At 37.3% G+C, this 17,620-nt stretch overlaps 1 protein-coding gene across 5 annotated transcripts in view; it reads left to right on the forward strand.

Annotated features, from left to right (window-relative positions):
* Positions 1–17,620, forward strand: part of bcas3 (BCAS3 microtubule associated cell migration factor) — a 237,606-nt gene that overhangs the window by 68,207 nt on the left and 151,779 nt on the right. For all 5 annotated transcript variants that reach the window (XM_082180490.1, XM_082180488.1, XM_082180487.1 and 2 more), the window contains exons 16-17: positions 2,431–2,581; positions 17,041–17,165. In XM_082180490.1, coding sequence (XP_082036616.1) covers positions 2,431–2,581; positions 17,041–17,165 — 276 coding nt within the window. The remainder of the gene's footprint in view (positions 1–2,430; positions 2,582–17,040; positions 17,166–17,620) is intronic.

The following is a 17,620-nucleotide window of genomic DNA, read 5'->3' on the forward strand; positions in this document are numbered from 1 at the left end:
AAGATATCAGTGACAGGGCGGCCAGGTCTGTGCCATTAGAAGAAAATGCAAATGGAGCGGAGTGAGCTTAAACAGAAGGGTCAGGTGACAGAGGGTGACCCGGCTTACCTCTTGGAGTTTGGATTTGCATCGATAGATCTTCTTTCCATTGGCTTGTCATGTATCACTGCGCAGGCCATCACACATGAGTCATTAATCAAATGACAACTCCAAAAGCAGTATCGTTTTGACTGGCCAGGCGCCTTGCCTCTCTCGGACGTGCCATTCTTGAGGGTTCCGGCCAAACCTGCCACACTCGGGTTCGCATCATTTGGTGGCTGAGTTTCACATCATCCCGTGCGAGGCGTCTGCTTTTTTTGATGGCTTAAGCTTTGCCGCCGTGACGCTGTTTGCGTGCGTGTCCACGGGCGAGTTGGGTTTTGATTTATTGGGGGTTAAAAAGTTTGCAGAGACTGAGTGTGTCCTTCTTGGAAAGATGCTAAATTCATTAAGAATTTTCTTCCTCTACTCCTCGTCTTTGTCCACCAGAAGCACCATTATGGGTTTTCAGGCTGCTTCCTGTTCAAATTCCTTTTCTTTTCTGCTGCTCTTGCACACAAAAGGTGGCTGCGCTTGGGGTGTAGTGGTTTTGAAATGTGAAGGACCCTTGAGATCCGGGCCCTGTGTGGAATGGCGCAGGGGTTTGTGTAATGTCTCCAGCCAAAGCAAGCCTTTATCGAGGGCCATGAGGCCTAAATGGTCTCTCTTTGGTTAAGCACAAAGACAACGTTTCTGGGTATTAGAGAGACACAGACAGGCTGGCTAATGATCTAAAAACCCTCCAACACTGTGGCACGGCCGCTCTCAGCGCTTTTGCCCTCAGATAATCATTGTTTTGTGTCTCAGGTATTTCTCTGAGCCCCTGAATACCCTCTTCCTGGTTATATTACAATGGAAGCAAGGAAAATCTTCGCTGAGATTATTGGACTGGTCCGAAATATTATGTGTTGAAAGGGAAAATATAATGGAGTTAAAAAAACGACTTTGTGTAAAATATTTGTGCAGCGTACATATGCACGAAATAGGTTTGCTTTTGTGGTGTGGAAGCGTGGATCAAATCGATGCCTGTATCATTTGGATTTAAAAGCAACACACACAAAAAAAAAAAAAAAAAAAAAACTGATGAAAGGTGAATAATTAAGGGGAGAGCTATAGAAACCTTTTATCTGTTGTGTTTGTTTTCCTGATAAAACATGCTCTATTATGAATTAATTGTATATTTTAGCACAACTGGAATGCTGGAATTTAGCTGAAACTGGAATTTTCACAGTTCACAATTTTCACAATATTTTTTGTTAATTGTTATCCACCTTATTTTTCACGCAAGAGTGGGTGCTGCCATTTGTAACTTGAGTGTATCTGGCTTCCCACGTCATCCCCTTCCAGTTATTTTTAGCTGTACAAAAAAGCGTATGCTGCTTGATATTGCAAACTGGTTTGTTTTCTTAGCATCATATTTTAAGGTATTGTTGTAATTCTAATCAAACTGGTTTGTATAAATAGTTTTAACGTTACTGCACTTTGCTATTCAGTTATTTACCTATAGCAAATTATTTGTAAGTCTCACACATTCACAAAAAATAGCTTAATTTCACATTTACTCACCCAGTTGTTCCAAACCTGTATGAATCTCTTTCTTATGCTGAACTTGGAAAAAAATACTATGGAAGTCAATGGTACCCATCAACTGTTTGGTTACCGACATTCTTCTAAATATCATCTTTTGTGTTCAGCAGAAGACAGAAATTCATACAGGTTTGGAACAACTTGAGGGTGAGTAAATTATGTCAAAATAAATTTTTTTGGGTGAGCTATCCCTTTAACATCGACTGCTGATTTAACGTTTGTGAAAGTCACTTATGCTCACCAAGGTCTCATTTATTTGATCAAAAATACAGTTAGAAGGGTAATATTTTGAAATATTATTACAGTTTAAATAACTTCTAATATATTTTATATTTGACAAAGCTGAATTTTCAGCAGCCATTACTCAGTCTTCAGTGTCACATGATCCTTCAGAAAAAAAACTGTATGCTGATTTGATGCTCAAGAAATGTATGTATGTAGCCTATGTGTGTGTATGTATGTATGTATGTGTGCATGTATATATGTGTATATATATATGTATATGTATATATATACTCTGTATATTATCAAATGTTTAAAAATGTACTTTTTCATGAGTCTGAGAACAGCTTTTATTTGAAATAGAAATCTTGCTTAGGAGTATAAATGTTTTTATTGTATCTTTTGATCAGTTTTAATGCATTAATTGATTAATAAAACTACTTATTCCTTTTAAAGAAATCATAGTGTATTATGTATGTGACCTATAGAATTTTCATTTAAATTCAAACTCAAATTATTTAAATTCTTCCTTTTCTTTCACAGCCAAACTCACCAGTCAAGAATCCTATAACAACTTCACCAACAACAATATGGGTAACCCACGCCTGTCTGCATTACCCAGTTTGACGGTTGTGCTACCACTGGCTCAGATCAAGCAACCGATGACCTTGGGCACCATCACCAAGCGCACTGGGTGGGTTTCTGCACACTATTTACTGTAGTACTTAAAGGTGTTCGGTATAGACATTTCAATGTTGTATTACTTAAGAAATCACAAATTATTATTGTTAATTATAGAATTATAATTTAATTCCAACTGAAGTGCAAGATAATTTCATCAAATAGAAAATGAAATGTTGATGCTTGAAGACATGAACTGGAAAGGCTGTATTCTGACTGGATAGATAATCTGCTACTTGCCTTTGGCTACAGTTATCTTTGTCATTTGGTGTGTTGTGACTTTAAACCAAGAAGAGCTCTCAATGGAAATGATCTTGCCATTTTAAGGCACAAGGTACTTAATACAGGTAATATCTCAAAACCTATTGATTTGTGTCATCTGTTAGACCGGTTATAAACGTCAACTTTACACAGTTAGCTTTTGTTGCAGACCAGGCTACATTGTTAATTCTCAAGCAGGTTAACGGAATATAATTGTTGTAAGTCACTGGACATCAGTGATCATTGATGCTCCAGCCATTGCTGGCGATAGCATTTCTCATTTTTGAGAACTGTGTTGGGGATTTGAAACGTAATTGAGTTCGCATGAACCAGGGACGGACTGGGGCTAAAAAACAGCCCTGGACTTTCTCCCAAATAGGCCCATCATCTGGCCATTCGCCTCTAGCCGTGCGCGACAGACACTAGCCAGGATGTCCTGATACTATATGCCACAATACTGTAGCCTATCAGACAAGGTATTCACAGCAAGTAACATCTCAAAACAAATGATGATAATTGGGGTTGTGTTTATTAATGAAGCCTCAGCCTTCAAATAAAAACAAAAAATCTACAATGCCATAAAATACAAATAATGAAATGTCACTGTACTAATTTGTTTCCTTTTAGGTACTAATTTGTCCTTTTTAGGTATTAATATGTAGGCTACCATTAAGGTACCAATATGGTACAAAAATGTACCTTTTAAAAAGGCCAGTGACAGCTTTTGTACCTTTTTTTCTGAGAGTGTATACAGTAACCCCAAATAATTACCCTAATGTTCGCGTGATCGAGATCAGCCCGCACAGCTGCTTTGTCCGCGATCGCTGTTTTTTGGGCCGAGCTAATAATGCGCTGCTCAGATCAAACAAGATTTGTACCGCTTTTTGAGCGTTTGCCATTTGATGTTTCTCATACGCAATGCAAATGACAGCGTATAATCAAAAGAGAGTTGGGTAATTTTGTAGAGGCAAAAGTTCAAATTGAAACGTTGAAAAGGTCGCAAAATTATACAATTTATTCGAAGTCTGGAGCCCCGACGGCAAGTTGGGGCTATTTATAGAATGTGTTTAGCGGGGACTCACAGGCACCAGAGCCACTGCTATTCAAATACCTGTATAATGTAAGCAAATTTAATAAAGCCTTATAAAACTAACTTTATGTCAGTGGCTATAGGCCGACTCTTCTTCCTCAGTTGTTGTTTTTTACACGTAGCATATAAGTGATCATATTAGTGCCCCTGCTGTTGGCTGTTCATATTGCTTTATTAGACTTTTTTTTTTTTTTTGCCGACGGCCCTCGGTTGGACGGCCGTTCTGGACTTTTCCAGAACGCACAGATTGTCAGTCCGTCCCTGGCATGAACTCTTAAGTGTCATCAAACCGTCATTTGCCAGAGGATTGCCTGCATTTACACAAACATGCAAACCTGCATTCTCCCACATATGAATCTTTGCTGTAGTCGGTCGTTAGTTCCTAAGCCAGATTCATTACAATCACTGGATAGAGCATGCGGTTGCTCTCCATGTAACATGAACACGCCGGTAAAGACTGGTTGCCATATCAATGACTGCAGTGTGCATTTACATACTGACTAAACATAATTATGGCTTATTCCAATTGTTTATTTTTATTTAAATGCAAAGTTTGAATGGGAAATTCGCTAACGAAACAGTGGCACATCGGGTCAACTTTAAATAGGCAGATTTATACAAAGCCCTGTAGCTCATTGTCATGCTGAACACTTTGCGCTGAGGTTGTTTTAAGGGCTCTCACTTCTAGTTTTGAATCGAAGAGTCATCAAGAGTGCATTAGTTTTAAGTTTGAATAATTCAGCCTTGCGTAGGGTTTAGTTTCTGGCTTTGGAGACCTTATATGCTCTTAGTTCCCATTTAAACAGCCTTTTCTACAGACATGCTGAGTCCGAGGCTGTACATTGTGACAGATAGATGTCATAATGTTGTCTAGTCCCTTTTCATCCTTTGTCTTTCTCTTCTTAGCTGAGGCTAGCATATGTGGCGGCAGACAAGAGACGTCCTATGTTGTGCTGAACTGTGTTGTGTGTCTACGTACAGTATACGTCAGTCAGTCAGCTGTACCCACCTGTCTCTGCTCATATTCTCCTTGCCCATCAACATGCCCAAAAAAACTTACACTCAGATGTGCAGCACTCAGAGCTGAGGCTGGTGAATGGCAAATGATCTAGCCACCACATGGGAGATTGTCCTCCTTTAAAACACAGTCTGTAATAATGCAACTGGACATTTAGTGTCGTGGCTAAATCAAGCGGGCTGAAACAGTCCTTGCCGCAAACGTCTAACTTCAAGTGAGCGATATTGGATATTAACACAGCGTTGATTTGAGCGCCTTTTAGAGGAAGTGTTAACTTTCCGAAGCAGTTCAGATATAGGTTTCTTGATTCAGTTTGATTCCCATTTTATTTTCTTAGTTTGATTAGATTCCTATGTTTGGATTCCAATTAATTTGAGTACATTTCAGTTAAAATGTCCATTTTGCTCACATATGTAAGAAATTCTCTCTCTGTTAATGTTGAGAATGCTGTAAATTATACAGGGTTTTTGACTGGTTCTGTTTTTAAACATTTTTGTTTAGCTTTAATTTATTTTATTTCAGTTTTAGTAATATAATACTTCAACTTTTATTTTGTTTATCTAGCAAGGCAATCTTTCTAATTTTAAATCTTTAGTTTTTCTATTTAATATTTTCTAATAGTGTCCTCTAACAGTCTTAAATTCAGTTTTATCGAATTTAAGGCCGTAAAGTCTTAAGTCTTAAATATCTTATTTTATATGGAATAAGAAAAAGTCTTTATTTCAAGGTTCAATTTTGGCGACTTAATGTGTTTGATTTTTCAACTTAAAAAGCGATGATTTAAATAAATGTGAGCGCTGCCTGTTACATACTAAATACATGCCGCTGCACATTCTATTGGTTCACGCTAAGTTCAGGCAACCCAGTGTATGTTCACAGTTAACACACAAGACATTCTCAATAGAGCAATGATTCGAAAAGAAAAAGCGCGCCATACTACTTTCTTCTATCACGCCCATTAATCTATCATGCCCACTGGAGCCTCATCAATAGGGCATGCATGCGCTGAACACCTTTGAAGTAACTAACCCTGGAACAGAACCTGCTCTGGAGTAGGTTATGTTCAAATATTAATTTGCTATGGCATACCCTAAAAGTTACCTCTGTTTTTGGAACTGAAAGTTGAGGTTATCCGCTTGCTTACCCTTAAACACACCCGGGTTGTCTCATAACCTGCTTTCTGGAATACCCCCCTGCAAAAACCCCAGCAACCGGTGGATCGAAAATAAGCAAATGTGCACATAATCAAATATAATCATCAGAATATAAATATAATCATTTATAATTTTGACATAATTTTCTTAAAAAATGGTGTGAAGGCTGAAATGTGAGGTTTATCATTTTATAAAACTTTCTTTGTCAACCTGTTTTTGAACTGTACATTTTTTCAAATCGTAGTTTATAGAGTCATTTTATGGGCATGTTACGATAAACATCGCCCTACCCCTCTCATATGGCATTGATTTAATCTGTGCAGGTCTTAAAAAAAGGTCTAAAAAAGTCTTAAATTTGATTTAAAAAACACTGCAGATACCCTGTTTTATTTTCAGCTTTATTTCAATAAACGAAAACGATTTGTATTAGTTTAACAATAACAACACTGTTTTTGATTCACTTAAAAGTTCTTTGTTCAAACTGCAAAATCACATTCTTGTGTACTTGCGACATACTTGTTTTTTATATTTAGTACTTTAATATAAAACTTCAGTGCCTTAATGCTTTTTTTTGCTTGGATGATGGTTTTTGATGTCTATTCAAGTTTGATTTTTCAGTATACACAAGAAAGAACACAAGCCTTATGACTCCCACATAAGCACCATGTCTGGCCACAGTTCAAACTGTTCCAACTACTGACTTTTAGATCTTTTATTCCTGTGTAGTTCAGTATTAACATTCACTAATACTTGACTCGCTAAAAACACTCATGTTGTAAGCATTAGAAGTGTCTGGGTGAGACAGCAATGTGAGTTTTGCACTGTGTTAATGTACATAGCCGTTCCAGGAGCTGTGTGTGTCCTCCTTTTTCTGCGAACCACTTCAGCTGTTCTCCTGATTTCAGCTGTCAAATCAGCCAGCGCAGTGAGGTCTGATATCAGCACTGATGACTTCATCGCCCCTTTTCCATGTGTCTGTTAAGTGATGAGTAACCTCCTTTTGTTCTTTACTTCCTCCTCCTCCTTTATCAGCCAGCTCAGTACCATTTTTAGACCATGGTTACCCACATATTAGTGTAAGACTGTAGTGAAAAGGACGTCAATCCCACTGATGCTAGTGGTGGTTCGGTCATGATCGACTTGTCACTGCGTTGGTGTCTTATTATTGTCTTTAAAGACTGATTATAACAGCAAATAGTATTACAGTGTGGGCTTGAGCTTGTTTTAGTCACAAGCAAATTCCTGATTCAGTTCTATTTAATGTTTACACAGTTTTATCTCGTGCTCAACAACCAACCAATACTATGTTATTTTTATAGGCTTATACTGACATAGTATTTATTAAAACCCAATATTATGAAACTCTCATTAGCCGCGTTTCCATTACCCTTCAAATTGCGCAAATTGAAATTGCGAATTGAAAATTCGCACAATGGAAACACGTCAATTTCGCAAAAACTAAAAAGTTTTTACGCTCGCATGAGGTGTTTTTTTCAGGCAATTCGAAAAAGGAATATTTCGCAAAACTGCAATGGAAACAGTTTTTTACAGTCACCTGACTTAGAAGACGCGGTGTGTTTGAGGTCCATGTATAGCTACGCAAATAATAATTATTTTATATTATTTTATTATAACATTTAATAGGCTATATTTAGAAGACGCTTTTATGCAAAAAAGGAACAAAGCTGAGTATGGAGCGCGCACTGCATGGCACGGAGACGCGGGCGCGAACACTTGCATTTTCCTATCAACAGTGGAAACAAATTAAAATACTCTAGCATTTCTGGTCATACAGAAAATAATAATACATTATTCTCAACTACTTTTAATTGTGTACTGAAATGCCACAATCAAAACCTCGGAGCAGAAATGAGGGCGAAACACCCAGAAACTCCTTAGGCTATATGTGTCGTTCGCAGTATAAGGGTCTTTCCCTGCCATTAATGCTTGGATAACACACCACGTCTCCTTTCATTTACGTTCATTTAAAGTCTTTGTGTTAAATGAGAACAGCATAAAATAGTCATTACAAAAAATTGTTTTAGAAATAAATATTTTATTTGATTCAACATTGAATTTATTACACACAGATTTTTAGGCTAAAGCATGATTATTTTTATTTTTTTTAGATATATTTACAGACCAAAACAGTTTGGTTACTAACATTCTTCAAAATATCTTCTTTTATGTTCCGCAAAACAAAGTAAGTCACACAGGTTTGAAACAACACTAGGGTGAGTAAATGTAAATAAACTGAATTTTCATTTTTGGGCAAGTACTTTTATTAATAAATAAGAAACTAAAACTGCCAGTAGGTGGCGGTAAATGTCTAAATGAGTAAATAATTGAGTCATTAATTTGTATAGTTCAAACTGCTGATTTATTCAGGAATGCAGTACTTACTGCAGGACTGACTTACTTATTCAAAACTTTGATGGCATATACCGATCGGTCTGTGCAGCGCCGCTTCAGGTCGAAATACCTAATGGCTCTCTTTATGAATGGGCCATTGAATCATTGTTTCAGCTGATTGATGCGCTCAATACGCAAATTCATTCAGGAACGAAACACCGCTGTGTGTTGCTCGGGAGACGCACAATAGTTCTGCTCTGGCTTTATAGGTAATATTTTCATTGGAAAGAATTATCAAAAACAGACAATATTTTGTATAAAATATATCACAATATTAACAGTTGTATAAAATCAATATCACATTTGCACTCTTGCTATACGGAATAAAAACAACGCTTGTGTGATATTGCTCAACTGTGTCATATCATATAGGCCTAAATATGAGACAAAGATTCATGTGTGTGTTGCTGGATGGCTGGATCTAACCTCACAGATGTATTAGGCTTAGTGTAATACGTGAATTGAGCTGCTTTTGGGCCATTGTCTCATAGTGCCATAATGACCGTACAATAGCTTAAAGAGCTCGGGTGCTACCCAGCCATGTGACATGTCATGGCGTAAAGCTTTTGCAAATCACCTCATTTTAATGCCTTTGGAAGTGCAGCATTAGGATCACAGAAAGCAGAGAGATAAATGTGTGAAAGATTATTCTGCTGAAGTGGGGTTGTTGCCCTAAACGCTCACTGGATGTCATCATGTGACTTCTTGCTTCCTGTTAACAGGCATCTTTCCCTGTAAACATTTCTCAGGAATAAAGACCCTCATAGCACTCTACGGATTTGGATGAAATCTGCTTTTTCACTCGCTTTTTGTTTTATTATTGTTATGGTTTGCTGGTAGGTCTGATCTTATTAGAAGTGCATGAGTGTGTCATGTGATAGACAGCATGGTGTTGCTATTGTCCTACTTATTTGTGTCCTGTAATCTTTTATAGGCGTTTTATATCTCACAAACACCAAACTGATCATCAATGCTGCTAAACAAGCCCAGGTTTAACATGTTTCCATCTCCTTGGAAACGTATTCATTTAGCATTGGCGTCCATCCATTTTCACAGCTGTATATTTGCTGTGTCCATTCAGCTGAAGTGTCACACTCGACGGTTGTACTGCGCCACTTGAGGCGCAACTAAGCAACCTGCCGATTTGATTGTTTAGCTCGGCCCGTGATGTTTGAGTATCTTACGCCCTTTGTGCAAATATGATTCATTCATTATCCAGAATGTAAAACACAATGCTAATTATAAGCTAAACTTAGCCTGACCATCACTCATCTCTCTCGCCACGATTAGTTTGATCTGAAAAGTTCTTCATGATAGAAGTTTGCCAATGAGAAAGATTCAATGTCTGTGTAAAACTGTAAGGTTTTGTTTTGCAGACAGTGATTCACCCCTACTGAATAGTAAACTCATCCAGAGGGCCGCAACTTGTGCGGCAACTTCTGCCAGAGTTGGATTTCATGTCCTTTTTATTGCTTTTGGGAAACACTTTTGGCTGTAAAATGTTTACGGTCATCCATTGTTTTGGCTGTAGATCAGGGATCCACTTCTCCTTTCTACTAACCCTTCAGCATAAAACATCTCTCACTGCATCTTACTTCAATTAAACCACTATTGAACTTCTGTTGAACTGTCAGACTGCAAGAAGCAGACCCCATGTCCCTCCTAAATACCACCAATGGAGTTTTCTTTAGACATTTAATGAAAATTGAGTCTATTATTGAGTAAATTATATATATACATACATACATACATACATACATACATACATACACACACACACACACACACACACACACACACACACACACACACACACACACACACACACACACACACACACACACATATATATATATATATATATATATACACATACATATATATACACATACATATTAAAATCCACTATTTTATTGCTTTTTAACTTATGTATCATAAAACAGTAAACTGTTTACCCAGTCAAATAATAATAATGCTTTTCCCATCTATCTCTGTGCATCTGTCCCTTCATGAAGACCCTACCTCTTTGGGGCTGGATGTTTTTCCATTAAAACTCCATGGTGAGTTTTTCCAATTCAATCCCAGCATGCTTTGTCCGCGCTTCAGAAAACGACTGCGTTCATTCCATCTTTCGTTTGTTACCAAGAATCTTTTTTCCTGTTTTTCGTTTCTTGAGTTTATTCTAGCACGCTGTGGGAAGAACAGAGAGATGTGTTTTTTATTGTACTTTTTTTGTTCCGTTTCTGTATGTGGATTTGCTGTTTGGCTTTTGTGTATTTTTTTTATTTGCTAACCTAATTCTTTTTAATTGAAAATGATGCCTGTTGAATAGTATTGAATGGAAAGGCCATTGTGAGAGGAATTTGTTGGTCATGAGTATATCTAAGACACCAGCTTGGCATGGTTAGTCAAATTAGTCAGTGTCATTGAATTCATGGGAAAGAGAAAAGAGTTTTTGTTCTAGAGTTCATTGCAAAATATTGTGTTTTGCTACATTAGACAATATCAGAGCTCTGTTTGTCAGTCCGTCCTGCGGTTTAAACGAACCTTCTCTTCAAAGTGATCCTTCCTTTCCTGCTTCATTTTTTCCAAACAGACGACAGAGGTTGTTTATTCAAAAATGCTTTTGTGTTCACATTCATATTGCTGTCGTTATAATTTTATTGGCTGGTGACATTTGGAATAAGGTTGAAAAAATGATCGGTGCTCCGCAGTCCGCACACAGCTCTCTCCGATGGTTGAGTCAGATGTGTGCAATGCAGTTGCAGCCATTCATCTTCTTCACCCTTTAATTTGATGTGACAATTTTATTTGGACAATGTATAATCATTGGCTTGAGTTTATATGGAGAAAAACACAGAGATTTTTTTTATTAGATGCAAACTCAAAAAGTTACTTTACTGTCAAAAGGGGGAATTATTTTGAAAGCAGTTCAGATGCAAAAGCCTCTAAATGCCATCTGAAATTTTCTTATAGAATGATTCATTTTTATCAAGCTTGTGTATTTAAGTTCAGTAATTTCACTTAAATGACAATTAATAGGTAATCTTCATTGCCATTTGAGATTTAGAGGCTTTTGTATCTGAACTCTTCATATATATATGTATACACACACACACACACACACACACACACACACACACACACACACACACACACACACACACACACACACACACACACACACACACACACACACACACACACACACACACACACACACACACACAGTATATATGCAGTGTGTGTATATACAGTATGTGTGTGTGTGTGTGTATATATATATATATATATATATATATATATATATATATATATATATATATATATATATGCGCATTTGCAGACTTTCTGTCTTTTAATCTTTTAGTTGCAGCTTCAAAGACTGAAGTCAGCAAAATGGTCCGCCCTGCATCCCTCACACCCTAAAAAATTGAATCACATGTGCTGCTGTCATTCCTCTGGCTTAGGTTTCAGCTTTTGTTGTGGTGTCCTCACATGCGTTTTAATTATTAGATCTTTTTCCTGCACTGCTCTACTGTGATCTCTGAGGGCGTATGTGTTTCAAAGCATCATCATTAACATGATAAATCTTAATATTCCCCATAGCTTCCTCTTGACTGGGCTAGGCACATTAATGTGTGACACAACTGGAGCTCCACATTTCATCGGAAACATATGATTGATTTTAGATGTAGTACTAAATGGTAATTAGTTTTTCCTTTTAGAGAAGTGAAATGTGCTTAATATCACGTGGATGTATTAGAGGAATCATCTAGTATTCCAGAACAGAACACTCCCACGCAGAAACATAAGATGGAAAATATCAGCTCAAATACAAAATGGCAGAACATAAGATTTCATTATAAACAGCTCAGGAGACATATGGATTAAAGTAAATTAAAAGTAATCAAATCAAGAGTAGACTGATAAAGAGTCTGCACAAATTATGCTATAATACCGTGACTGTCCACCTTTTCAGCTACCTTGGTTCTGGAACTATTTTTCATTCTCAAAAAATAGAAATAGAATCTGTAACACAAAAAAAAGAAGTATGGTACGATATGAGACTGTTCAGGAAAAGTTTTTGTAGGTTATGGAAGCTTTAACATGTTTTTTTCTGCTTTATTTTTTTAAAACTCACAGAAGCATCCTGTACACCATAGAGCCAAGAACGAAGTACAACTATCACAAACCTCAAAACCTGCCAGCTTGTAAATACCATAGACAGCTGCACTCACACCTGGGGAACTCATATTTTCCAGCATCTCTCTAAGGAAAAGGGAAATCATGCCGAATCAGGCACCTTCCTCAGCGATATCCCAATGAGCTGGAACGTTGGAAATGGAGGGGAAAAATTTCTGTTTCTCTTTTAGCGTTTGATGCCGGCCTCCCAAATGGCTGCCACGGTGTGTGTGGACTGTGGCTGTGTGCCTGAGCCATGTCCGAGGAAAAGCTGCTGTGAGATAATAAATGTGACGTTGAGAGATATGTCTGCGTTCTGCACTATCCTTTCATGAGCTTTGTAACACAGGCCCCGCTGCCTGACGTACACCAACCATATGGTCGGCTTGTTACGGCAAGTCCCCCGATACGTTAAAATGAGGTCCGTGCTTCTTCTTGCCGTTTAAAGCGCTGTCGCATTTGTTTGAAAACAAATAGGGGCCGCCTTCCCCCTGATGGCGCCTCGTCTGTGGCCGGGACTGTAATGTGGCCGGGCTTTGATGGTGGACATCACAGATTGAATTATGCCCTTGAGGAAAAGCTATTAGCTCACGTCAAGAGTCCTCATATGTTAAATTAAAAGTGGAAATGACATGCAAGGAGTCTTTTCAGTGAATTAGTTAGAGAGAGAGAAAGAGAGAGAGGGGAAAAAACACTCTAGAAGCAGCAGGGGAAATGCCAATAGGGGGAAGATGAAATTGGCTTCTGTTTAGTAGCGTCTGTCTTCCCTTCTCCTCCATCTCACTAAATATGTTTAAGTTTCATAATTTATTGATTTTCAGATACATTTTTGTGTAAGCTGCTCCCCATGCCAATATTTATTTAGAATAATCCGTTCGCTCAAATGGCCCGCTGAATCACTACGGCTTGAGTCATGCTAGCCACTTTAAGAGGAAAAAAGTGATTTCATATACAGACAAACCAACTCCAGCGGTCGTTTCAAGGAAATTCAGACGCAATGCAAGTGTGAAGTGCACTCAAATAAGAACATGTTGACCAAATCATCTTCTGACCAATGCCTCTTCAAAGAGCTCTTACCATAGTTGGCCATAGTTAGTGCACCGCTAGCTGATGAGCGCTCAAAGTTATGCCCGGCTTTTAGCTCAGACTGGTTCTTTGCAGTGTTTTTGGTCTCATCATCATTACTGGCATGACATTATATACCTTTTAAAGAATATTTCCAGATTTATTATGCAAAGCACTCAGAAACGGATACAATTTCCTCTCAGATTTGTGGCAGACGGCTTCAGCCTGTGATCTCAGAGGAATAAATGTTTAGTCACACCGAAGTCGGTTTGGTTTTGTTATTAAAAACATCTGTGCGCCCATCCTTTACAGTCTTCCTTTCAAGAAACTGCGTTCTGAAAATGCCAGATCTTTACCTGCATCCTAGACTGGAAAACTGCTTAGCTCGTTCACTTTCCTCATTGCCTTGAACACAGCGGTGGGTCAGGAAGGATTTAAATGCTTCTTTGAGCTACACTCAATGTTTTTCTCTAAGGTCAGAGTGATGGTCAGGGCAAAGGAAGTGGCGTTTCTAAAGATTTGAGGTTATCAAAATGTCTGCTGTCTTCTCTCCTTTTTTATCCCTCTTGGGATTCCTGGTTTTATTAGAGGGGGGGGGGGGGAGGAAATGTGCACTTCACTGTACTCCGATCTTCAAATCCTGTGGCGGCTGAGCGTGTTTGTTTAGTGCTGTGTCCCCTGTTCTACACTGACAGATAGCGAGACGCTCTCGTCTTCTTCGGCAAAGCAGATATACTAACAAACCTCTGGTATCTCCCCATCAGCAGCACGCACTGCTCAGCTTTTTAGTTATTCGCTTCACCTCCGTCCAACACCAATAAACATGTGCCAATATCTCTCCCTGCTTTTCTTTACTTTGTCTTTTTTGTCTTTAGTCCTTCCCGACCAGCAATCCTCGCCTGGTGTCGGCTAAACAAAGATGTCAGCATCACTCCTCGTCCTGAGAGTAATTTACGACTTGATGACAGTTTTAAGGGAAGTGACAGAGTGAGAGTGCAGCTCAGCAACAGGTCACTCAACACCTATTAGTGTAATGCAAGGCTGGAGGAGTCCCGGTTCAAACACTGGACAATTCATCCACATTAACTCCCAGTCCAGACTCCACGGTCTACAACAATTTCATTACAATCGGCAGTTTTGTTTTGCAGTTATCTGATCTTTTAGTGCATAATGACTAGGGCTGTCATTTGATTACAGATGGGAATTGAATTAATTGCATAATATGCTGATTAATTAATCATATGTATCAAGGGTTTTCAAACTGAAAAGCAATGTCTGGGGCCTGCAAAACATTTTATGGATTAAAAATTAACTTTACATAGCATTATACAAACAAATTTGAATTGATAATGTTTCTCTTCTGGTTTAAACATCTGACATTTTAGAGAATGTGTTCCAAATAATATTTTAATTGTTTGATTTTGGCTTTAGTACAATAGAATTAAAAAATATATACTCAACCATTTGGGGTTGTTTTAATGTAAAAAATTTTGTGCTCACCAAGGCTGCATTAATTTGATAAAAAATAAAGCAAAAATGTTAGTATTGTGAAATATTATTACAATTTAACTTAACTGTTTTCTATTTGCATATGTTTCAAAATTTAATTTATTCCTGTGATTGTAAAGCTTAATTTTCAGCATCATTACTCCAGTCTTCAGTGTCACATGATCCTTCAGAAATCATTCTAATATTCTGATTTGCTGCTTAAGAAACATTTCTTATTATTATTACAATATTGAAAGCAGTTGTGCTTCTTAATATTTTGGTGAAAACTCTGGTGCATTTATTTGAGAAAGAAATATTTTCTAAATGTTTTCACTTTTTTAAATAAAAGTATAAATTAAACAGTACTATAAAACGATATTACAGCTGGTTATTTCATTTAATTATAAAATATGATCTATTTTATTTAATTTTTTATAAATTTTCTGACTAAATATAAATGGGTATTTTTTACATGTAAATATATAACTACTTTTATATTTTGTGTTTATCATGGGGCTCACATATTTAAGAGTTTGGCATCTAAAAATGTTAAAAGTCAAAAGTCTCCAAGTGAAGACAATTTAGACACTATAATATTTTGGCAGAAGTAAATATTAAATAGATGTTACAAAGGCTTGCTTTAGAAAGTAATCACAGTTTTTATTATTTATCATTTTGTGCATGGAGTACTGCCTTTTTAGAATGCCGAAAATACTTAATCCAATCACAATTTAATGTGTTAAATTGTTAACCCTAATATTTTATTTTGCTGGCTCCCATTCCCATCCATTTGTATGCATTTGAGTGTGTATGTGTGCATAGCTGATGGTACTGTATCTGAAGTGTGGTTCTATGTGAAACTGCCAGTAGTCTGTGTTTTTGAAGTCTATTGTTTGAATGCGATATACAGTAGAGGGCAGGTTTTACAGTGCGGGTTAGTGCAGGAGTCAGACAGTGATACCACATGGCTACTGTTCTAGGATGAATTCCATATGCAAGCCCTTATCTCTCAGCTCATGACCCTTTTTTCTCCTTGGCTTCTTCAAAATCTTACTGACGTAAAGAATAATTCAATAGGCCCTAATAAATTTTCTCAAATGCCAAGACTGGAATGAGGCCTTCCAAAGCAACTTAAAAGCCTCCATTTTAAGCAGCTTTATAAGAAATGTACTGCCATTATGTGGTATATGTACCGACTAGACTCAGGGTGTGTGTGTGTGTGTGTGTGTGTGTGTGTGTGTGTGTGTGTGTGTGTGTGTGTTGAGCCTTAACAGCACCATTATACACACAAAACAGAAATATAAAACATCCTCAGATTTGGTGAAGCCATGTTTTTTCTGGGTTTGAAATTGTACTTTCTAATTAAGACTTAAAAGTGGCTATTTCTCCCAATATAAATGAAGTGAAATTAGAATCCTGTAAAAATTTGAATTTAAAAGCATTTACAATTTATTTTATTAACTTTTTATTTATTAAATTGATTTGATTGTATTGTATTGTAAACTGTCTCTTTAGATTGTGACTTTTTTTTTACTTGCATGAAGTATGAATGTGTGCTGTAGTATGTTGTTGGTTACAAGCCCAGTATTTGATTTGTGGATGTGCAATTTTCATTCAAAGCTTTTTGAGTGATATCATTCATATGCAGGAATATTTGTCTTGATTCTGTACCTCTCAACTATGTCTATTTTCTCATCTGTGAGGTGGCTTTATTTTTCCTCTTTAACTCTTATGTCATTCCCCAAAAGCAGACTTTCACTCTCTATATTCTTATTGTCATTTATGTCTCTTTTTTGCAGCAAAGCCAAGCCGCCTCCCCAAATCTCACCCAGTAAGTCCAGCGGTGGGGAGTTCTGCGTGGCTGCAGTCTTCGCCTCCTCTCGCTCTTGGTTTATCACCAACCCCAACTTGAAGAGAGAGAAAGGTTTGATATGGCTTACAACCTTCAGTGCATGAGCATTTTATCTTGGGCTTCATTTAGACATCAATTTTAAGCTTGAACTTAATTAAGTGGTGTGATTTTTGGTGATAAATGTTTTTAAACATCATTTTGTATTATATTTCATTGTATTTTAGTCAATATTTATTTAGATTCATTTATTATTTATCATACGCTTTGGTATGCTCTTTTTGCTGCTTTGCTTCTTTAAAGGTATAGCGGAGGATCTTTCCAAATTTTAGATAAGACCCGCCCTCTCCACTTTTTGAAAAGTTTGATTGATTCACCAGAATGATTGACAATTAGGAGGACCAATAGTTTAGACTACCCACCAGGAAGTAAAACATCCTCCGCTATACCTTTAAGTGGTATCAGATGAAACTTCAAAATCTGTTCCAAAAAAATCCACAAAAACAATTCTGAGGCCATGTTAGAAACCA

The sequence above is a fragment of the Leuciscus leuciscus genome (genome assembly GCF_965113295.1).
Source record: "Leuciscus leuciscus genome assembly, chromosome: 9".
NCBI classification, from domain to species: Eukaryota; Metazoa; Chordata; class Actinopteri; order Cypriniformes; family Leuciscidae; genus Leuciscus; species Leuciscus leuciscus.